Source organism: Primulina huaijiensis, chromosome 11 (genome assembly GCF_012295235.1).
Source record: "Primulina huaijiensis isolate GDHJ02 chromosome 11, ASM1229523v2, whole genome shotgun sequence".
Classification (NCBI taxonomy): domain Eukaryota; kingdom Viridiplantae; phylum Streptophyta; class Magnoliopsida; order Lamiales; family Gesneriaceae; genus Primulina; species Primulina huaijiensis.
The window spans coordinates 20,724,156-20,748,651 of record NC_133316.1 but is presented as its reverse complement, the minus strand read 5'-3'; the positions used below and the strand labels follow the sequence as shown (position 1 = coordinate 20,748,651).

Genomic DNA, 24,496 nt, shown 5'->3' with positions numbered 1-24,496 from the left:
TCCACTACATAATGACAACTCTCTTAAATGATAAATCAGTAAAAATATTTTTCATCCAACTATCATTCAAAACGAAAAAAATTAAAAATAAAATTAACAGAATAATAAATTATACCAAAATCAAAACTAAAAAGTACTTAAATGGAATACACATAGACAAACGTCAAATAAAATTCTCTTAAGTTACTAAATTATCATAATAATGTTAAAATAAAACCATTAAACTTTTTATTAAGTTAACTATCACTTTTGTTTTTGCTAAATTTTAACTCATTGCGGATTTTATTTAATTTCTATGTTTTTTAAGAATACATATTATAGATAATTAATTTTATATCATAATCAATCATTTAAATTAATATTAGTGATTAATAATTTCAGTGAAATAAAATTTTAACATAATATCACTCAAATAAATATGTATAGTAAAACACAAATATAAATAAAATAACATATAATACTCAGTTAAAAAATATTATATGTAAAATTGTAATATACAACAAATGATAATTCATATTTATTATAAAGATTATATTGATTAAATTTTTTTTAAGGATTATATCATAAATTTAGTTCAAAAGTAGAAAGTAATTTTCATTCTTTTTAATTTATCCTTACTTTTTCTCTTTTGAATAAAGTTGAAATAAATCAAACTAATCAAATTAAAGTGCAAATAAAATATAATATTTTTTTTTGCAAAAAAACATATAGAATATACATGCACGTAGTATTCATTTTTATTGGAAAAATATCATAAGAAAAATGACATTTACTGACACGATTTTAATGAAACTTGTAGAAAAGTGTAAGTTTGAGATATACATTGAGATATTAATTAAATATCATAACTTATGAAATTAAAATAAAATAAAGTATCATATTAAGGTATTTTGTAATATTTGTCGTTAATTCAACCAAATAATGAAATAAGGTTACTATCATTTTCAATCTCAATCTTTAAATTTATTTTTCTCAAATAATTTACAACACGTTATTAATTTAGTTAAATTAACATAATATTAATCGAGTTATACCCGATCACAAATCAAATGATCTCATCCGAAAGCAAACCGATATAATATCCTAACCACACTTTATCCCAACTATTTCATCATGAAAAATTTTGAGTGGAGGTGATAGTGACAATCATTTACCCACACATACGCTCCGTTGAGTTGTAATAATGTAGGACCGAGTGCTTACCGCTTTACCAAAAGCTATAGCTGGTGGTAATGGTGCAACTCAAATATTTTAAACCGCACAGCAGCTCAAGCACCACGGTTCGATCGCTCTACCAAGCATGGACAATTATTGCACCCAACAAATAATAATAATAATAATAATAATAATAATAATAATAATAATAATAATAATAATATATTTTTATTAGTAATCATGACTTAGTTAATGTGGTGTGGTACATCAGTAATATTTAAACAATGAGGTTAAAAGTTCTTAATATAATAAAACTAAAATAAATATAGATTAATATATCATTCGGAAGAGGAGAACTTAAAATAACTATCAAAATAAATATCTGGAAACTACTATAATCTCATAATTTGTGAAAAATGATAAATATATTATATAAATTAACTAAAATGTAAAAAAGATGAAGGAAAAGAAACGGTAACAAAACACGAACCATCGATAAATTAAACTAATTAAATCAAAGAAACTAACGTAACATCAAATAATTAAATAAAAAAACTCATAGAAAGAAGAAAATAGATAATCACTAAAATAAAATGAAACACTAAAAGATCCAATGGATTAAACAAATTAATGTAATAAAAGTAAAATAAATATAGAATATATAGTTTGGACATGGGAGTTCAAAATAACCATTAAAATAAATTCTTAGGGACCAAGATAAAATCTTTAACTTTTGTGAAAAGTGATAAGAATTATTAAATCAAAAAAACTAACGTAACAGCAAATAATTAAGTAAAAAAAACTCATAGAAGGGGGAAAATAGATAATCACTAAAATAAAATGAAACATTAAAAGATCCAATGCATTAAACAAATTAATGTAATAAAAGTAAAATAAATATAGACTATATAGTTTGGATAGAGGATCTCAAAATAATCATCAAAATAAATCCTTAGATACCNACAATAAGTCATGTAGAACCGCAAGGCGAAATATATATATATATATATATATATATGTATGTATGTCTTATTGAATTTGTGTGATGTTTAAACTCCAATCACCTAGCATCATAAAATATTGTGTGTATAGTATTAAAGGAATTCATGTTGGAGAGGTTAATTAAGAATATATATATATATATAGTCTTTCTGATTTTAATCGTGTGTTATGTGGATTCATCCATATAATTATATTTTATTTGTATTTTTTTATGTCGTGAAATTTTGAGTGCATTGGGTAAACCTTTAAGTCAACTTAGCTGGACAAGTTTTGTGCTTCGACCAAAAAAAATGTTGGTAATGAAAATCGAATGTGTGACTCGTTTAGTTTCACGCTCATCTACTCCTCTAACTCACTCGAACACTGCAATGGAACTATTTTATTTTTATCTTCAATCCTTGCACGAGTTGTTGACGAATCAATCCACTTAATTGTATTCCATTAAATTTTATATTTATTGTAATTAATGTTGGATATAGTCAATGATAAATATATGAAGTTAATATCACGTTGACAAAGAAAAAAAGAGTTGAAAAGTTTATAAGAACAAATCCTAAATTTTGTATTTATAAGATCATACGAATTTTCATTATAACGTGACAAGGCAACGATCAACAACTCTCATAAGTTCTAATCATATCAGCCCTCGACGAGTCCATGCCAAGACGTGACACCTATACGAGGTCGGCTTAGTGTTGCTAATGTCACAACAATATTTTACGAGGAAAAATGACAAAAACTGCTTTAAAAAAATTTAAAAAATATAAGATTATAATTTATGTTTGACAACATAGATGACCAAATTCGTAAGTTTGAGAAATATTGTAATACGCGGATCTTCAATCTAACCCAATTTATGAAAAATATTACATTTTATTTCAAAAATATTACTTTTCTTTATAAATATGAATCGAGTCAATATGTCGTTACTCTTGTTTTTTTTTATAAAAGCCATGAATGAGCGATCTCGTAGATGTACGAGTACGTGAAGCTCAAATTTCCGTAGAACCCATTGCTTTATGATTTTTTTTTTTGGGCCGGGGGGTGGGGGGGGGGGGGTTCTGTATTGCTCGTGACCGAAAGGATAAGTATACATAACTTCATAGCCACTTCTCTCGAGTCTCTTGACCTGGTTGATATTTGAACATTAATGTTATAATTGAGTTTCGAACCATTCGGACCTCGTCCCAAATTTGGGCCTTTTTTCAAGAGAAGCCATTAGCATTTTTTTCAGTTACTTCAGTTGTGTCAATCCACTTGTTTGGAAAATTTTGAAAACTAGCTATTGGGTTAACATCCAATCTATATATGAAAAATAAATAAACTTTGATATATTATATCTTAAAGTAAGAAGTATATAATGACATTAAAATAATTTATAATTTTTGAGTCATACGCTAATTAATTTTGGTTTTAATTCTAATTTAAATTTAATAATTTACACAATTATTTGATGGATGAGCATTGTAAGAAAATATAAAAAGACAATATAATATATAGAAAATGGCTGTTATGCGTCTTTGGGACAAATTTTAATTAAGTAGATTTTTTCTCTGGTTAGAGAAGTTGTGAGATGATTAGTAAACGCAACTTGAAGTGACTAGGATAATAATGGACACCAAAACTGCTAATTAATATTGGTCATTTTTAGCACATGATGCGTTACGTGCATGTATATTAATTTTTAACGACGTGCATAAAGTGTAATCGTGTTGAAATATTTTTTATTTCTATCTAGTTTTTTTATGTTAATTTTTGAATTCTCGTAACAGCATACATTCTGTGTTTGCCTGTGATTGAATAAAGGAGGAAAAGGCAAAACAAGCTTCAAACCAAAGTTTGATAAGCATTTGTTGAGTAAATAGCTCTGCAAGAATTGATCCTCTCTGCTTGCCTCCTGCACTCCATCACTCACAAGAAACCTAAATATTCCCTTGTAATAGACGGACGAGGAATCAAACATATCCCATTCATCTATAATTACATACATGGATGTAAAGAAAATTTGTTAGAAAAGAACACAAAAACTTCGAACCAATCTGTTTAACTTCAAGATAGTTAACTTCTGATGTCTGTTTCTGGTTCCATGAATCCAAGAATTGGAGTAAAAGATTTATGTTACAAACCTGGAGCACAGCCATGCTTGTCGAAATCCTTCTCTTCAATTTTCTATACAAAGAATGTACAAGCGACTGGATCCCCGACTTATCTGCTCCCTCCAGCAAACAAGGTGACAGCCATTTCCCTTTTATCTTTTTTTTTTCAAGTCGGGTTTTCCGGGTAAATTGCATATGGGATCACCTGCATCTTGAGCTCATTGTTTTCTCACAGAGGATTCTAGCGTTTTCGGCTTAGGACGGGGTCTTTATATGCAAGTTACCCAAGGTTTTTCATTTAATATTATGAAGTTTTTGTTAGTTTTTCATCAGAGGGAGGGGATGAATTTAAGAATGCGTATTGAAGCGTTTGCTAGTGCCAGAGTGTTGCTGCGATCGTTTTTGGAGATGAATCGTCGCATTCAAAGCTGTATCCGTTGACAAAACGACGATCAGAAGGCGCCATTCCTATAGCTGGAAACTACAGGCTCATTGATGCAGTTGTTAGCAACTGCATCAACAGCAACATATCCAAAATCTACGCGATCACGCAGTTCAACTCGACGTCATTGAATTCTCACCTTTCAAGAGCTTACTCAGGAACAAACCTCATAAAAGAAGGATTCGTTGAAGTCATAGCTGCATATCAGAGTCCAGAAGATAAGGGATGGTTTCAGGTTATAGAGCAAGTTGAGATCACGCATTATATAATGGTTCTTGAATTTAATTTCCAACTATTTTCAAGCATGCATGTAATACTTTTCTTTTTTTGTTATTTCTTATATGTTTAGGGAACTGCAGATTCTATAAGACGTTGTCTGTGGATGCTGGAGGAGTATCCGGTTCTTGAATATTTGGTTATTCCCGGTTACCATCTGTATAAGATGGATTACCAGAAACTTATAGATGTCCATCGCAGCAGCAAAGCTGACATAACGGTATCTGTATTAAGTAAACGAAGAAATGAGGATTTGGGATTTGGGATATTTGAATTAGATGCCAAGAATCAAGTTATAAAATTTAAGGAAGATCAAGAATCGAAAGCTTCTAAGTCAATATCAGTAAGTTCATCTTCTTGCATGCATATGATTACTTAAACTCAAGAATGTAAAACCACTAATGGTTCAGGTAGAGGACTCGAAAGAGCTTGATAACATCGCGAGACGCAATTTTCCCAGCATGGGAATCTATGTGATCAACAGGAATACAATGATAAAACTTCTGAGAGAATATTTCCCATCTGCAAATGACTTGAAGAGTGAAGTAATCCGAGGAGCAGTTTCACTCGGATTGAAGGTTGCTTTTCGGATTATTCTACAAAGATAATTATGTCAAAGCTTTGTTTGATAATCTTCTTTTTCTTGAAATCAATTGCTAGGTCCAGGCTTACCAATTCGATGGATATTGGGAGGACATGAGAAGCATAGAGGTGTACTACCGCGCGAACATGGAACTCACTAGAAGGACAAACAAAGCCTATAAGTTAGTGCAACTTATTAAACGTTTTAACCACGATAAAATGCTCCACCGAACCCCATAGTCTCATCTACGCATTCGTAATATTCAGAAGTGGCTAAAAAAACTGAAGAAAGAAGTAAAAACTTATGTGATTCTGAAAATCATATATATCCAGTATCCTCCAACAATTGACACGACAAGAACTTTTGTGTTTTGCAGCAGCTTCTATGATAGAGATACTCCACTCTACACTTTACCTCGATGTCTTCCTCCCACTCTCGTAAACGATGCGGTTATCGCAGATTCCGTCATTGCAGATGGCTGCATTCTCAGTGTAAGAATGAAGAGATCAAAAAATCAATCATCCTGTTTCAAGAAATTCTTCTTTTATGTTTTTCACATATACATTTTATGTTTCCTACTATGCTTCTTGTGTTTGAAACAAAGCAGAGGTGCAAGATAAAGGGGACAGTAGTTGGTGTAATGACAAGGGTCGCTGACGAAGCTGTGATAGAAGATTCAATCATAATGGGTGCTGATACTTATAGCCATCAAGTAAGATATTATATATGTTGGTTTCTCTGGTGTAAAATATTATAAAATCTTTTATCTTTGATCTATTAAAATGAGGGCTCGTTGTTTTAAAGATTATGACGACTTCCGAATTAGGGCTCTATTCATAGTTGTGTTCTGAAGGGAAAATTTTGAGTTTTGGTATGTGGGTTTTTAATTTTTTGTTGTTTTGATCTAATTGTTCGACGTGGCATCGAACAACTCAACAATTTTTGATGTCATATTAGGGTTTTTCAATTTCATCTTAGTATTACTTTTAAGATTGGGACTTGGAGCTAACTCAACCTCAAAAATCATCTCAAGATGAAATGATTGTTCAAGTTTTTATATGCAACTCTCGTGGAATTTGAACTTCGACTAAACATAACCACAAAAGTTAGATCAAGAGAAGAAGATTGTTCGAATTCATATATGTAACTCATTGAGATTTTATCTAACCAATGTGAGACAACTAACTAATACTTTGTAGAAATAAGACTGAAAAAGAAAAATCTAAGCTAGCAACAACAAAATCAAATTTCGAAAACTTAGTTGACCAAAATGTTAAATGGGCACATATGACATCGTAAACACATAGGATAACGTTGGAAAATTGAGGGTGTACGTTAGAACCCAGTTTCTAAAAACGGAGACGAACAATGTGCAGAGTTGCCCGGGGATTCAGGTCGGAATCGGCGAAGGCTCACTCGTAAGGAAAGCAATAGTCGATAAGAATGCAAGAATTGGCAAAAATGTTATGGTAATTGTTCCAAGAAGGCCAATTTTCATATCATCTACTGAAATTAATGTGCGTTATATAATATTTATTTTGGAATTAATATATATGCAGATTATAAATAAGGACAATGTCCAGGAAGCCAATAAGGAAGCAGAGGGGTATATCATCACGGGAGGAATCATTGTCATTACGAGGAGTGCAGCAATCCCAGATGGAACCGTCATATGAAATTCAAAATTACCATTCCTTTTTTTTTTTTTTTTTTAATTTAAGCTTTTTCCAACACTACTTTTGATCTACATTGTAATGATTCACCTTTTATATTGACCATTGGGTTTTTATTCAAATCAAATAAAAATATTCTACTTTTGGTACAAAAATAAACAATGTATGTACTATTTTGTCTCAATCACTTACTAAATTCAAGTATTTCATGACAATTTTATGATAGTAGTTTTTTGTACTATCAGTTTAACGGATTTATATACGTGAGATAGGTCGATTTGTTCAATATTTGCAATGAAAAATAACATAGATATAAATATTTTTCTTTCATATCAACTCATATTATATAATACACTTTGGATATAAAAAATAATATCTTTTTTCCCAAAATCAGAATATTTTATACATTATTTTTTCATAAGATAACTAACCGAAAATAATAATTTAGCAATGAAAAATAATATTTTAAACATAAAATATATTTTTTTATATGTCGGACCATATATTCATTTCACAAAATTGACCTAATAAAAAGTCTAACATGAGTTTTTGCGATTTAATAACTAGTGAGCCCCGTAAACTAATAAAATTTAGTATTTTTTTCAGTGTGTTGATAAAATTAATCTTTCAGTTCTTTAATTGAAAATTATGACAAAAGGCTTTTAATAGCAAATTACAAAAATTTTGTCATGGGTCTCTTCTTTTTGTTATGAATTTAATATAATCGTTTTTGGGTAACCTACATAAACAGTATTTAGAGGGTGGAATTCACACCTATCAACCCAAAATTTAAGCTTCTCGTTTCGAAAAAAAATGTGGTTCCATCTTAAAATAAGCTAGAAGAGCCCTATTTAAATTTATGGCAATGCTGTTTATTATAGGGGTGTGCAAATTCTTGGTTAAACCGCTAAATCTGACTGAACCGATCAAAATCGGTATTTCTATTCGGTTTTGATCGGCTCAGTCAGCTCGGTTAATAGATTTTTTATTTTTATTTTTTGAAAAATATCGGTTTAATCTGTTCGATTTCGATTTTAGATGTAAGAATCAGTTAAATGGGTTTAACCAATATTTGATATATATAATTATTATTGGGATGAGTCTTTTACATTTTTTATTTTTTTATTTGGTTTTAAACATATCTAAAACAGAAGTATTGTTCTTTTTTTAAAAAAAAGTCAAATTTTATTATGATAAGTCTTAAATCATTACAATTATTCCACTGCCTTATTATTATTTTTTTATTGTTATGAATCAAATTTTATACAATTTTCAAATATTTAATCTAGCTTCTATGTGATATCTTAGACCTAGAATTGAACAATTGAAACATGAAGTTTAAAACATATAACCAATTGTATATTATACCTATATATTTATAGTTACTTATTATAAAAGATGAGAATTTATTTATTTAAAAAAAAAAAAAGATAAAGCATGCTAGATAAATGTTTGATATGGAAAATAACATCAAAATTTTATGTCATCATGCCATTTGGTTAGATAAAATTCTTTCATTTTGGTTTATTCTTTTAAGGACAATATTCTAAAAATTAAAATCTCTTCAAAATTTAATCATATTCCATCTTCTACATATATATCTTCTCAATTCAATTGTTTATATTTTAAGTATAGGACGTTACACAAACAATGTGTGTGCCACGAACACTAATACTTGCTAAATTTTTAGTACTTTTTAACTGTGTAGTTATCTAATCCACCTATGTTACAAATTATTTAGTTTATAAGATTTTAGTTGTGTATTTAAGAATATAGAGGGTACTGGTGCCACTACTTATTTTACGAAAAAAATTATAATCTATCGAAATCAAATAAATATATGAATTAAATAGTTTTTCATGTAACTATTTTGGATAAATTAATTAATTAATTTAAAAATTCGACTATGTAAAATAATTAATTTTAAAAAAAAACTCGTAGGAGAAAAAAAAAACAAAAAAAATGATTGTTCAATTGGGACCAGTCCGTCTACCCTTGTGGCCCAAAGTTGCACCAGCCCGTTATCCATCCACTGCAAGGAGCGGGAGGTTTTCGCTGCTCTGTGAGGCCAGCCTGACGCATTGCCCACCACTTTAGGAGCATCGAAGCCCATACCTTAGCATGGACCACGACACTCAACCCTCTGCTTGGATCGGGCGGGCCAGAATATAGCAACATATGAGCCGAGTAGCTGAACTAACCCAACGTTCAATCACCTTATAGCCCCCACTTGGGTTACAAGCTCCCGTAACTGAGCTCGGCGATGGGACTGTACGCTGAGCCTTATTATTAACTAGTCTTAAGTTTAATTATTTCCCTATGTGGGATAGACAGATATTTTTCCGCATTTCCACCACCCAAAACAAAGGAGGAAAAAATGGCTCTGCCAATTCTTTCTACTATCGATGCTTGAAGTTTATTCCTATCTGAACATATTTTCTTTCCACCATGTATAAGATGTAATCAAAGTACACAACTCAACTTCATTTACATAGCCCCAAAATACATATTTTCCGTATTAAAATACGCTAGACGACCCCATTGCAATGAAAAAAATACGCCAATGTCTATCCCCCTTCTTTATATAATTGTAACCTAAGACAATGGGGATTAATCTATCCTCCCACAAGCTAATTAATGATACTAATATATTGTCTAGTTGTGCTCAAAGTATGGCAATTGGAATTAATTAATTTAAAAAAAATTGGTAGTGTGTGTTGGTATCAGATCCAAGTTGGTGACAGGAGCATCATTATTCCAACCAAACAAATGGGAGAACCCATCCCCCTTTTTTTTTGTGGGTCAACACTATTCTAATAATAATTAACATTGCTAAACTTTGCCTATTATATTTGCTACTTGAACCTTTGCATGAATACAATTATACAACTTGGTTGTGCTTCCTTAAATTAATCAATTCTCTTACAATATTGGTAACACTATTACCATGTTGCAGTGTATATATACCAACCTGTATTATTGATGAAAAATATCCAGCTAGAATCGATTAATCCATTTTGACTGTTCTATTCGAGTCCATTTCGACCACGATTTTGTGTAGGTATGAAACATGTAAATTGAAATCTAGATGATGAATCTTGATTTGGGATGATGTGTTGCAAGTGATTGAATATACTGCTGATATATATATAATCAGACAATTAGCAAGTAGATCTTGAAAAGTACGAGTTTAATAGTTTTTAAATCGCTTGAACGATTACATGGCCAGAGAATTCAGAGATGGAGCTGTATACAGTTACTCGATTCATGAATTTATTGATTTTTTTTTTTAAAATTGAAAGTTGAATTAAAAATGAAAAGTTGGAAGACGTACGAGGAATTATAATTTTACAAGTTGAATGGAGCCGATCTAATGCATTGAACCAATAAAATAAGGCACTCACATTACATCATTAGTCATATATATTAATATTTGTGACATACAAATTAATCTTGATTTTTTTATGTGATATTTGTCCAATAATGAAATTTTAGCTTTATTTTCATTCCTTTTGTTCTAAAACATTAATATTTTATGAGGGAAAATAGTTTTTTTTAGTCCATGGGCTTCACCTTTTGATTATTTGGCAGTCTTAAATCCCGGAGTGCTTGAAAACTGGAACAAACTGACTTGTTCAATGTCACGTCAGTAATTGGATCAAAAAAATCGAAAGCATGTTTATCAAAACCAAATTTCAAAAACTTAATGAATCAAAATCTAAAATTTAAAAAATTATTGGTACATTTATCATGAATGAGAGATGGATGAGATTTGAGAAGCAGAAGCTCATGTCCCTAAAAAGCAGTCAAAACTTGATGTTCATAGTGCTCAAGTTATTAATTATATTATTTCAATAAAATGACATAAACTCGATCTACTCATGAAACTTCACCTATGTACATCGTTTTTTATGACTAGATTATAGGGATGGTAATGAAAACGTGTCCTTGCATTAAACCCTTCATATTCGAGAAAGGTCTAGACCTCGTCAAACAGGCAGTGGGGCGGCTCTAGAACCAATCAACATGTTTAAAAACGTTTCCAGGTCTTGAGATTGATCAAACCCGTATGATATATACCAATAATGCATAAAACATATTTAACTATAACTGATATACAAAAAAAAAAATAAAAATCCAGTCAATTATGGATCATGCATGCATGTGACATGTGCACAAAATACACGAAAGTGATATGTATTTACTCAAAAAGTGAAAAACCAAATTACTAGTTGAAATGAATCGGCTGGATGCTCGTGTTTGACTATGACTTTTCAATATTGCACAGACAAAACCAAACGGGGTAAATGCCAAATATTTGAAAATTATTCCGTTCATCGTATCGGCATTTAACAAATGCATGCATTTTTCTTTTTTTAACAAATTCTTAAATCTGATAAAAACAAATAAATTTTTTTAAAAATATATATATATATATATTTGATGCTTGCTTTAACATGTACAGAATATGTGCACAATCGTTAAGGTTATTTAAAAAAATCAAGAAAAAGTATAAGATAGTATTAAATTATATTAATTTTTCCTTTTCCTTTTTAGGATATTATATTTTCGGTATACACATATAATATATATTGTATGCATTATAAAATTTGGAGCGACAAAATTCTGGCTTTCTTAATGACAGTAGGCAAAGCCTAACTATTATATAAAATACCAATAAACAAACACACATAAAGAGAAAAACGACACAAACTAGCGAAAAAGCTTGCGTGCTTCGGTTCGTGAGTTTAGCCAGTAAATTACGTTTTCTATAATTTTCAAATAGCAACTCTCAAATTTCTCTTTAATAATAAATCGCATTTTGCGGTTCCTATTTGAAGCCTAACCGAGTATTTAGACAAATCATTACCTTATATATTTGTTTTTTCCCTAATTAAATTTTATGTTAATTTCACAATTTTCATTTTATTTTTTATATATATATATATATATAGACACACACACACATGACTGTCTCACGGGTCATTTTTTTGCCATGGATCTCTATCACCGACTCAATTTATGAAAAATATTAATATATATATATATATATATATACACATGACTGTCTCACGGGTCATTTTTTTGCCATGGATCTCCATCACCGACTCAATTTATAAAAAATATTAATTTTTATAAATATGGATGGAAACAATCGTAGTACGAATATAAATACTTGAGAGTGACGTGATGACCAAAAGTGCCCGTTTGGCAGAAAAAAGTAGGCAAAGAAAGAATGTCCAGGGGTGAAGCACCTTGGTCTTCAAATTCAAATTCAAATTCAAATTCAAATTCAAATTCATAAAGCCTTCCCCACTTGGACTTTTATTTGTTCATTCACTGAATCCAACCCCTTTCCTTCTTCTTTTTTTTCCCTCTTTCCCTCGCGCGCACACACACATGTAACAAGTCATGCCTTCTTAAATATAATCCNTCATAGCATGAGAAATGGGTAATTTGGAAAAAAAATTGATGTAGCTGTGCTTGATCCAGATGATTAAACAATAATTAATCGTATGTTATACAAAATTTTAACATTATAAATCATAATATTATTCATATATATATATGAGACAAATATTTATTGTATAAATATCAAAGATTTCGTCTTTGATGATAATATACACTAAATGGGATTATGTAATCTTTTAAATCCATTATTTAAGCCATTGAATTAAACAACACGACATCCAAATCCATATAAATCTCTTTCTAAATCATTTCTTTATTTTTATCAAAACAAGGCAGGTTTCACCAAACGACCGTATAACATAGTAACAAACGGAACAAAATACTCTTCATCTTTCATTGTCGTTCCATCACCTTTCGTTTTCGGCCAAATCTTCTCCTTCAAAACTCCATTCCCTGTGCCAAGATAGCGCAGAACTAAAATATATTGTATTGGGTTTTTGGTTTACTTGTCCTTCTTCATCCATCCTTGCCAAGATCAAGCTGTGTGAATTAATATTCTTCATCCATTCTTACCAGAGAGTTTTGATCTGAAAAGAAAAGAGTAATATTTGTGTTTCTTGGTGCATTATTTGAGATTAGCTTGGTTTTCTGGAAGGCCTTCAAGAACATTATAGGTGTGTATTATTTATGCTTTGTTTTAGCTTCACGGACTATTCCACATTTGAGCTTTATTATTGGCACTTTTCTTTTTTGTAAAGTTTTATGTATAGTTTGCCGATGATTATTGGTTTTGGATTTTATCCCTTTTTTACGCGTTTTGGTAGATTTAATTTGGTCACAATCTTGTGTTATGATTGTTTCTTGATTTTTTTTTTTTTAAATGAAATTATGGAAGTGTTCTTAATTTGGCCCATAAATTTGACCCCTTCGGATCAGGCCCTTGAAGCATAAACGTTAGCGAAATAAATTGATTCATTTATCTGCTAATTGAATCTGATGATGCTGAATAATCTTCTATATCAGTTGGATTCAATTCTTGGGGGATGAGCTGTGATCTCCGCCAAAACTTGCGCTGCACTGAATTGAATTTTGAGATTCTTCCACGGCATAAAGAGAGAGTGAATTCATCATCCGGTTCTCAATATTAGTCCTACTTCCCAAGAAAAGATAGCCCGTTAAGCTCAAGAATTTGCCAATTAATTCTGACTGATTGTATTTATTTACGTACATAAATGAGTGGACAAGAGACGAAACCGAAGAACATGGGATTGTCTAAAGGTTTCATCAATCTTCAAGATCCTTACTTGAACAGCATTATCAAGAATCAAGCTCAGAATCCTTCAAGGAAGAGCAGCAGCCAATACGGCACGAGGATGTCCCGTTATTTCACGCTCAAGCCGCTGTTTCTGCTGGTTTGCCTTACAGCGTCTTTGCTGATATTGCCGATCATACTTCCGCCGCTACCTCCGCCGCCGTTCATGCTGCTTTTGCTGCCCATTTGCATTTTAGCAGTACTTATGGTGTTGGCTTTCATGCCATCTAATGTTCGAGAGGTGACTTATACATATGTTTAGTAATTGGAGAATACTCTACCGTGCCTGCCACATTGATTTTTGTGGTTCCTTGGTTTATATCCTGCTCTCACAATTGATCACGTAATCTGACCTGCATTTTGTCATCGTACTGGTTCTTTTTTTAGAGTATCTATTGCTTTGTTTATCTTGGTTCGAAATAATTAACTGGAGTCGTCTAGATGCAACAATTTGCCAATCAATTTTTCCTGCATATGAACGAGAAATGAAGCAAGATTTGAGTAATGGCAAATAAATAACATCGAGGTTTCTTCAAATACTCTAGTGGCAAGGATGCATCGAGTAGGGATGTAATTATTTTCAACGACTCTAAAGCTTTTTCAAAAAAATTAGCCCACAAGTTAAATCTAAATTCACGAACTGTGTGTGGGTATATTGTATTTAATATAATGTATAATTAAAAAGTAGTGGTAATAAAAATTCGTGATCCAGCTTTGAAACGATTGTAAAAGATCATATTCGATACCTAGAATGCTAAAGTAAAATCGCCCACAATCATGCTACATCCCTAATGCGGTGGTAAAATGTTCATCTTCGTGCATACCATCACATGCAACACAGTAAGAACTTACATTGGACAACAAAGTATCAACGTGCGGCCTCGGTGTGTTGGGATTATAATCATTATTATATGAGAAAATTTCGTCGCATGCTTACCATTTATTTCAAATACAAAAGCAAGATTCAACCGGCCAATACGCATATATGTCATGTCATCGCAAAAGCTTTTCACTCACATTCAAGCATGTTCAGTATCAGCAAAGGGCAGACAGCCTAAGATCTAAAATCTTCATTTTCAATTATTATCTGTAACATGAGAGAAACAGAAATCGCGTGAAAGAGACGGATTGATTTTCAAGAACTCAGGGGACCCCGTCTTACTAAGCCACGTGATTTGTGGCATTAAGCAAAAATGGAGGAAGATGATGTTCCAACACGGCCAGCAACTCTCTCCTATGGCCTGATTTGTCTAGAACCACACCTCCAAGTCTTTTTGCAGCTTCTACAAGGTGCCCTCGATGCCTTTGTGATAGCAAGCAGCCTCCGGACTTAATGCACTCCCTGTAAAGTGGCAGGTATGCTATAGCCACCCTCAGGGGCCCTGGCAGACCCCTCAAACATATTGGAGATTCACCCCATTTCAAAATATGTACAAAGTTGGAAAAATGTACTTCTCCTTGCCTCCGTCCATCCAAGAAAGCAGCCTCGGACCAATGTTCTCGAAGAAAAGCCCTGAGCTCAGGAGCAATAGCCTCATCATCGGATCTGGCAATGCTGTCAGCAACTGAATAAGTAGCCGCAGAATCCCTTAAAAAATCTGAATGCAGGAGGAATGCGACCCCGTCAAGAGAGCCACCACTTCGTTCACCAGCAGCCTTGAGAATTTCAATGCTGAGGGCAGCAAGAACGTGCTGAGGAACATGTGGAAGAAGATATGCAGCTGCCTTAACTTGATTACTAGATATAGCAGCTGTAAGGGCGAGACAAAGTTCCATATCACGACAGTCCCTTTGAACAAACCACTCGACAACTGGCATGCAACCCCTCTCAGCGGCTCTCATCAGTGGACCCAAGAAAGCCATAGCATTACCCTCCTCCACTAGGCACTCCATTGTGCTAATTTTACCATAATGTGAAGCAAAACCTAGAGCCAGGTCAACATCCACATCCAAGCTGTTTCTTTGCGCAATCTAGCACCCACAGTAAATCAAAACACATTAAATGCTAGATTTTTGTTCAGGTTATAAGAGCAAAATAAAAATGATGCAAGGGCTTGCTGCAGACCTTAAGGTTAAAGAGCAAAGGAAACGAGGGTAATGACATCATTGTGATGCATTAAACAAGGAAAATTAAAATAATTTTGTACGAGCATGGGCAGCTTTCTAAAAAACACTTACTATTATTATTATTATTGCTGACCAACAAAGCAAGATATCAAAGCCAATAGCTCATAAAATTCAATTAGGTCATATCAGTCTCAGATGACAGGCAGATGTCAAGACGAAAGTACTAGAAGAAATGATTACATAGGTTTACATTTTCATACCACCTGACAACAGCAGTTACTGTTCTCCCTAGACTGTGTGAGTTTAAACTGAAACAAAAAAAAGCTAATGGGAAAGGACCAAAAATACTATAGCGTGTATTCCCATCTTTGTGGTGGTATTGAACTCAAGACTAAGAAAACTTGGTGCTTCAACCATGCCACTTGATACACGTTTCGTTAACCTTGAGCCGTGCTAGGTACAGTCACACATTGTTTTATATCAACTAAAATCCCAAAAGATACATGTCTGGGCTCAGGATACAGTGAGGCTCAGTCCTTCCACCCAGTTGCAAGTCAAGTTACAACTTTTTGGTGAAACCCACAACATGAACATGAAACACACACATGGAGTGACTTAAAGCAATCATCTTCGATGCAGGGATTGTGAACGAAATGTTATATTCATTAGCTTTTGCTAGTAAACTAATGAATTTATCACACCGGTGGTAGTTTATAAAATTATAAGCTACATGACTTTATCATATTATCTAGACATTGGAATATTAAAGAACAGTGGTTTCACATGGACCTAACATTTCAGCAATAAAATTGTTAAGACAGAAGTTTAGGGAGCTAAATACTGCCCAACCTCGATGATCATTTTTAACAAGCAATCTGATGACAACAATTTCCAGTCCTATTATTTTCAAACAAGAGCATCAGAAAGTTTTAGCAACATAAGTAGCATGCCCAAATATAGGTCAATATTTTTTTGTATTAAGATGTTCAATAAAACGTCAAGACACTGTAATCAAAATTACTACAGGTTCTCTCCTTTTAAGAACGGCGCAATTAAATAACAAAGATTTCGGCATGAAGCTAACATTTCATCTCTAAAATCATTGACACTGAAATATACAGGGAGTAAAATATGGCCTAACCCAAAGATCGATATTTTACTTTTAACAAGTAATGATGTCAATAATATACGGTCCTATAATTACGAAGCAAGAACATTAGAAAGTCATGAACAATATTCTCTGGCTTATCAATAAAAGGTCAAAGAATAATTAACTACATATTTTTGGTGTGGGGTATGTATAATACTGACTGAAGAGATTAGGGTTGGAAAGAGAGAAACCGCCATGGGATTTGATAAAATCCCAAGTACCGTTAAAAACTTAAGAAAAGATATAAAAAAATAACAAATTATATGTGCTGTGGCATACAAGCTACTAACGTAAGGAGCAAGGGCTTTTACACTGATAAATAAATTAAAATGACGGCACTATGGAGATGGAAAAAATGGAAAAGGGCAAGAAAACAAAAGACAAGTTGACCAGATTTGGTTGAGAATGAAGGGGGTATGTGCGTTACATATCACAGAGTTCCATGCTGCAGAACAAATTGCAGGGGCACAACCTTATAAGTTCAAAGGCTTGACACAATTTAATATTAGTGATAATAGTTATAAAACAAACAGACTAAGTAGATTACCAGTAACAAAATACGAACAAGCTCTGTGCTCCCAAAACGTGAGGCCTCAAGAAAACATTGGTTAACATTGTCTGCACCCCCCTCGACCAGCATGCCTAACAATCCTTGAATTGCAGTAGCTGATATACCTGACGCCCAACCAGGATCAAAGGAACTAGAGAAAAGTGTGAGTGGAAAGCAAGCAGCATCAAATGCTTCGGTAAAATCCTTCCCAGTGAGATGGTTGCCGGTTATTTCGAGAAAGGTCTTAAAAGCAGATAATTGCAGCTGGATATCAACAGCAGCATTATTACCAACCTTGTCCCTATTTCCTTGGCAGCGAGAATGAAAACTTATACATTTAAGAGCCCATTCGGTAAACTTTTGAACCTTGGCAACTGCTTCTGCCTTCAAAACTTCATCGCCGTTACATTCCTGCAGCCTTTCGTGCAACCTGATGAAAACAAAGGTAAAAATCCTAAAACACATGAAAAAATGCCTACAAACAGTATGGAGAAGTTACTAAGAGCGTTAACAAAGAAAAAATAATTTGATTCTCATCTGACACACAAACACAGTACATCAACTTCACAACAAGCTGGGAGAAGCAGCCAAGATCTCGATTGCACTTTGGCTGCATCACATGGACTCCAGAAGGCTCAGTTGGTTTTTAAAGCCATAATTATAAAAAAAAAAAAAAAAAAAAAAAAAAAAAAAAACATAAAAAAGGCCTGCTTAGGCATCGTATACATGATGTTTTGCCTTGTAGCAGTGCATTCCTTAGCATAACTAATAGGAATGGTGATATCAAGGTTGATTATGCAAGCATATGTAAGACTAGAAGCACAATAGGGGTATGCTTAGGCGTGGTACACAGATATGTGTAGCCTTGTAGAAGTGCATTCCTTGGCACACCTGATAGGAATCATGAATCAAGGTTTACTATGCAAGCATATCAAGGTCTCTAATAAAAAGACATGTACGCCATGCATGGTGGTGGAATGTAATTCATTTTGCTCACGTGATTGCATAAAACAAATATGTTTTTACCTTTGTGCCATCACGGTGACAGTGTCTGCCAAGCTCATTGATCGGCTCTGGCAAGCAGAAACGCAGGAAGCAAGAAATGAAGTCCTAAGTGCAGCTCGAGTGAAATCATAAGCCCCATTAGCAATTATGTTCTTGATTAATTTAGTAATTCCATGCAATTCTTGGCGTGTGCTCAAGAACCAGATTGAGTCCAAAGAAATGCACAATGCATCGTTCAGAGTCTGAGGATCCGCCAACAAGATCAGACTGTCCGCGAGTTCCCAATTATAAGAACTCACAGCCCCTTGAAACACACGACCTAACTCAATTCTATCCTGTCGACTGAGCTTCCTCTCGTTTTTCCCCTTCTTACAATCAGAAGCAGCTAATCTGGATTTAAGCTTCTCTGCACCTAAACTAAAAGCATTCATACTCGAATCTTCTTTAATTTGAAGAGGAGATTCTCTTGAGAAAACCACATTGGAAGGCCTTCCTTCCTCCACCTTCTCTGAACTAAATACTGAATTATTCATCCCGTGTTCCTTCTCGTTGCTCTGGCTCGAGAATCCAGCCACAGCAGTTTCCATTTCCATCGCTGTTACTTTCTCAGAAAACCGAGGTTCTTCCATACTAATTTCATCCCCGCTATCACAGATTTGGCTTCCCTATTTCATTTTCAGTCTCAATTTCTCTACCCAAAGTAAAAACGTTCTCTTCCCACGATCCTAGATCAACTGCATACAACCATCAACCATCGGCATACGCACAGAGGAAACCTAAACTCCCCACCAACGAAAGAACTATCCAAAAAACCCAGATAACACCTGCCTCTGAAAAAAATTTCCCAACTCCAAACCTTCAATTTTATCACCTATAGACTATCAAACGTTTCGTCTAATCAGAAATCTCGACAGTCATCAAAAAGAATTCACGTATCCCAAAATTCTGCAAATCTGCGGAAACTCCAAAACCCTGAATCTCCAAATTTTGCCGAAATCATTCCACCAGCAATCAGAACCTACAAGCATCAGGTCATCCAAATCAATAACAAAACTGCATAAAAATGCCAAAAAATATCGCAACCAGATGATGAAATCCAAACAATTCCACACACCGTACCGTAATTAAAATTACAAGACACCGCGACAAACAACAAAAAAAAAACACACACACACACACGCGCGCGCACAGAAATGTGGAGAGAGATTGACAACCTGAACAAATAACAAATACGAGCGGAGAGAGGGAAGAGAACTGAGTGTTGGGTGGTTGCTTTTTGTGTGGAAGATGACACTTGCCTAGTTTGTTTTCTTATAGATATTTTTTTCATCACCCTTACATTTAGAATTTTACATTCCTAATTTTTAATTTAATTTGTGATTTGTAATTTTTTTAACAAGGCAAGATTTATTATAATTGAGTTTAATTATTTTTTAAAAATGATTTTTTTATATAGTATAACATAGATTTATGTTATTCGTGTATATGTTCATGAATAAAGTATAGACAAAATACGAGCGGAGAGAGGGAAGACAAATCCCAAATTCGACATATGAAATTTTATTTTTCACTACAAAATATATATTTTTTTTGTTAGTTTTGTTGTAAACAAATATTGTGTTATATATGTTAATTTAAAATAAAAATACTGAAGTATTACTTTTAATTATATATATATATATATATTGATTGTGTCTATATTATCTCATGAATGTAGATCCGTACAACGATGGCAAAATGCATGCTCTCGAATAAAATAGACGTGAAAAAGTAGTATTCTCAAATAAAATATAATCTGTATCTTGATAAATACTGTTTTGATAAATAATTTTAGCAATTTACGCATGACACATTCAAAGTTGAAATGACATCAAGTGTAAAATGTTTCCTTTTCTATCGTTGTAGGGTTCTCAATAGTTAATGCGAGGCTTCAGTATCTGACGGTTCAAGATTTAACCAACCAAATATAATAATAATAATAATTTTTTTTTATATCCTAATCTAAGATATGAAAAAAAATCTGATATTTAATCAATATAAGAGAATTCCGATAAGATTATTGGACCAAGCTCTCGATCTCAATAATAATCTATATACATTATTATATATTCTATTATATAAAAATAATAACCTTTATTTTTTAAATTACCATTATATCAATATTTTTTTTCAAAACTAGTATTACTATTTATTTTTAATATTACTTATCTCACTAATTTCTATCAAGTATTATTAAATTAAACATTTAATAAAATTAATATAATATATATCACACATCATTAGTGATAATAATAAATGGAATCCTGACAAAATAAGAACAATAATAATAATATATATATAATAACGAAGAATCTGGACGTAAGAATGAAAAGGAGAGTTTCCACCGGACAACTGGCTACAGTTGTGGCCCCACCTTCCTACTCCAATCATTATAGTCAAACAAATTATATATTATACATTTTATTAATATTTTTTTTGACATATACATTTTATTAATATTAAATTTAAATAATAGTGCCAATTTTTTTTAGGAATACGATACAACAGTCCCATTCGATAGAGAGACTATTTTTCCAAATATAATAAATATGATTGATGATGATTTGTAAATTATCTGATGTCAATGTCTCGAATTTAAGATTATATATTGATTTCAAATTTTAATTATAACAATTTATTCTCCATTTCGAAAAGGCAAAAACTTGTGTGAGACGGTCTCACGGGTCGTATTTGTGAGACAGATCTCTTATTTGGATCATCAATGAAAAAGTATTACTTTTTATGGTAAGAGTATTACCTTTTATTGTGAATATGGGTAGGGTTGATCCGTCTCACAGATTAAGATCCGTGAGACGGTCTCACATGAGACTCACTATTTCAAAAAATATATATAATAATGAATATGGAAAATGGTTCACGCTAAGAATAATAAAGTGATCGTTTCGAATGTTTGTTTTGGACATTTATTAAAATTATTTATCAATGAGTTAGGGCATCCACCTCCGTAGTCATTAATCTATGTTATTAACCTTTCGTCTCTTCAAAAAATGTGAGGTCCACTAGCCACATAATCATTTTATTAACACTTTCCCATTATTAATACACACTCACATTCACAATGTGAAGGAATAACTCTTTTCGCATCTGAAATCTTCTTCGAAATATATTATTTGGATACACTGGGTTCGTGGAAAAATAATCGTTGACGAAAGTGACCGGCTTTACGATTTCTTTGGATGAACCTTCTTCTTCGTCACATCTCGTTATTACTTTGAGAAGCTTCATGTATTTTTCTGCATAGTTGAAGCATGCATAACATCATTTCTTCTCCCGGATCATAAATTTCGTCATTAACTTCAACTTGTACTTCGTCTTCGCTTGTTGGGCTAAAGCTCGAACTCGAGCTGGAGCTACTCGAATAATGAGACATTAGTATGTAAATTAGGTTTCAAGAAATAAATATTGAAGCTGCAACTGAAAATATGATAAAGGTACTGAAGATATATTGAGTGTGATTGATGAGTAAAAATGTGTTGGATGAATGAATAAATTTGTAGAAATTGATCGGTATTTATAGTTATTTTTTTATTTTATTTAACTAGCGGTTATAGTTTTTTTTAAATAATATTTTATAATAACTAACCATTATATTTTTATTTTATAATAACTAGCTGTTTGGATTAATTAATCTAGATATCAGAGATTAAAATTTTATTTAAATCGGAAAATTATTTTAAAAAATTATAAACAATAGTGAAAGTATGTGTTATAGGTTTGAGAATTATGTAAGAGTCCTACTACACTTAGTAAGAAAGAATTTAGTAAATCATTGTATGGAACTAATGTAACTTTTTCTAACCATAGTAGTATTACATCAATTGAAAATTACATATTCCATTTCTCTCTAATTTGGTCACACCGACGTTCATGAACCATAAGCTGCTCCGACGTCATTTGTGAAGTGTCTTTCGAAAGGATTTCGTATTCCTTAAGCAAATATTTGCTCTTTTTAGCTTTATATTTGTGCAAAGCCAATTTTGCTTTCATCTCCTCTATTGCAAGTTCTTTTTGTTTCTATTCGAATTCGTTCTTTTTTATGTTTGTATACTGAGTAAAACTTTCAAACATACCGTCGTATCTTGTTGTCATATCCTCCATCGATGATCGTGCTTTGTTTTTCTCTTTTCTTTTTGTGGCCTTTTGACATATTGGACGAATTTCTTCTTCGTTTATATCTAAATCAACACTCGTATCTTCTTTTGATTAGTACGGATAATTAATTTCGACGATCGTTCATACTTTTGACAAGATTCCATGAGTTATTGGTGTACAATGTCGAGTTATGTTAAACTAATTCAACACAATAAAAATTTATCAACTGTGATTACGTAAACGATTTGTAGAATCCCATCGCTTTTGACATATTGGAATATCATTATCAATGTGAATTCAATTTCATATATATATGCAAATTATAAATCCACGAATTATATTACTCGTTCATTTTGCAAAATCTTCTATCGAATTCAACTGCAATATTAAATAATAAAGAAGTTATTTATGTTTCAACAATTCAAATAAAACTAGAAACACAATCAAGCATAAAGCAAAAGTCGAAAATTAAATTACTTAAACCAACGTTTAAGGGTATGATCCACAAATCCCAACAAATAATAAAATTTAGCTACTCAACGTCATCATAAAAATATAAAGACAATGTTTGAAAGTCTTTAAATTAAAAACACTAAAAAACGAAGAAGTTAGAAAATGTGTCGTGAAATCTTGAGTTCTTCCTTACCTCTTTGACTCCGGATTTTTTTCACTTACGACGGCTGAAACATTATGAAATATGACGATCCTTCTCATGTATTAGTGTTCTTCATGTTTTTATTGCCTCAAAAAATCCAAAAAAGTAAGAAAAAAAAGCGTCCAAACTGTTTTTTCATATCGATAAGTGTTGGAGCGGTCATAAAATATCGCCCCAACATGAGATGTTTTGTATGCACACTTGAAAGTTCAATGGGTGCACTCGGGTGGTAATTGCGAGCTTTTATGTTCCAACATCGAATTTTCCTCGTTGCGCACCTAAGAAATCATAAACAATCGACTTAGCATGCTCTACACTTTTTATTCTTCAATTCGCATTGGGACGGTCGAAAAAGTCCGTCATAGTGCGACTTTATGACGACTTTTTCAATCTCACTTCATCAATTCTCATCAGTTTCCATATTTTTCACTTCCAATTAAACTTGATAAATAAATATATTTTATTTTATATATATATAAGATTTTTATAATTAAAAATATATGATTTACCATATTATATTATTATTTTATATAATATAACGGTTTTTTTTTTCTAACAAGCGATTGAATCGATCCGACCAATTGAACCATTTTAAAAATAAATACATTCGATAATCGGTTCGATTATAAAAATCGTGATTAAGTTAAATTACTAGTCCCATTACTTTGCTTTTCTATGTCCAAACCTCATCCAACTTTATTGACCTAATTATTATAAAATATTGTAGCAATCTAAATACGTCGAGGATGCTCAATATTTCGATAATCGTATAGATTCGATGTCGAGGATGCTCAATATTTCGATACTCGTATAGATTCGACGTCACGATGATTTAGAATTTTTGTTGACTATGTTAAGGAAACATATATAATTTTTTTTTGACTGCGAAAAAATATATAATCATCTAGAAAATATCAAGACATCGACTTGGTCTCAATTTTTTTTAATAGTCAATACATAGTTAAA

At 32.2% G+C, this 24,496-nt stretch overlaps 2 protein-coding genes and 1 long non-coding RNA gene across 4 annotated transcripts; 2 read left to right on the top strand and 1 right to left on the bottom strand.

Moving 5' to 3' along the window:
* The first annotated feature begins 4,048 nt into the window (after positions 1-4,048).
* On the top strand, positions 4,049-7,256 carry LOC140988927 (inactive glucose-1-phosphate adenylyltransferase small subunit 2, chloroplastic). Its single transcript, XM_073458025.1, has 9 exons — positions 4,049-4,387; positions 4,637-4,930; positions 5,045-5,314; positions 5,382-5,549; positions 5,632-5,735; positions 5,931-6,045; positions 6,162-6,266; positions 6,931-7,023; positions 7,114-7,256. Exons 1-9 carry the CDS (start codon positions 4,226-4,228, stop codon positions 7,228-7,230), a joined length of 1,428 nt encoding a protein of 475 aa, XP_073314126.1. The 5' UTR covers positions 4,049-4,225; the 3' UTR covers positions 7,231-7,256.
* Positions 7,257-12,872: 5,616 nt separating this feature from the next.
* Positions 12,873-14,233, top strand: LOC140987395 (uncharacterized). Its single transcript, XR_012177108.1, has 2 exons — positions 12,873-13,313; positions 13,663-14,233. It is a non-coding gene; the product is annotated as an uncharacterized lncRNA (long non-coding RNA).
* Positions 14,139-20,062, bottom strand: LOC140987394 (ankyrin repeat protein SKIP35-like). 2 transcript variants are annotated; one of them, XM_073455878.1, is made up of 4 exons: positions 19,938-20,062; positions 18,745-19,741; positions 17,716-18,148; positions 14,139-15,922 (listed from the first exon to the last, which is right to left on the bottom strand). In XM_073455878.1, the coding sequence occupies exons 2-4, from the start codon at positions 19,350-19,352 to the stop codon at positions 15,113-15,115; spliced, it is 1,851 nt and encodes a 616-aa protein (XP_073311979.1). In that variant the 5' UTR covers positions 19,353-19,741; positions 19,938-20,062; the 3' UTR covers positions 14,139-15,112. The 2 variants fall into 2 exon arrangements, with proteins under 2 accessions (XP_073311979.1, XP_073311980.1); XM_073455879.1 differs by lacking the exon at positions 19,938-20,062 and adding an exon at positions 19,843-19,924.
* Between the last annotated feature and the right edge of the window lie 4,434 nt (positions 20,063-24,496).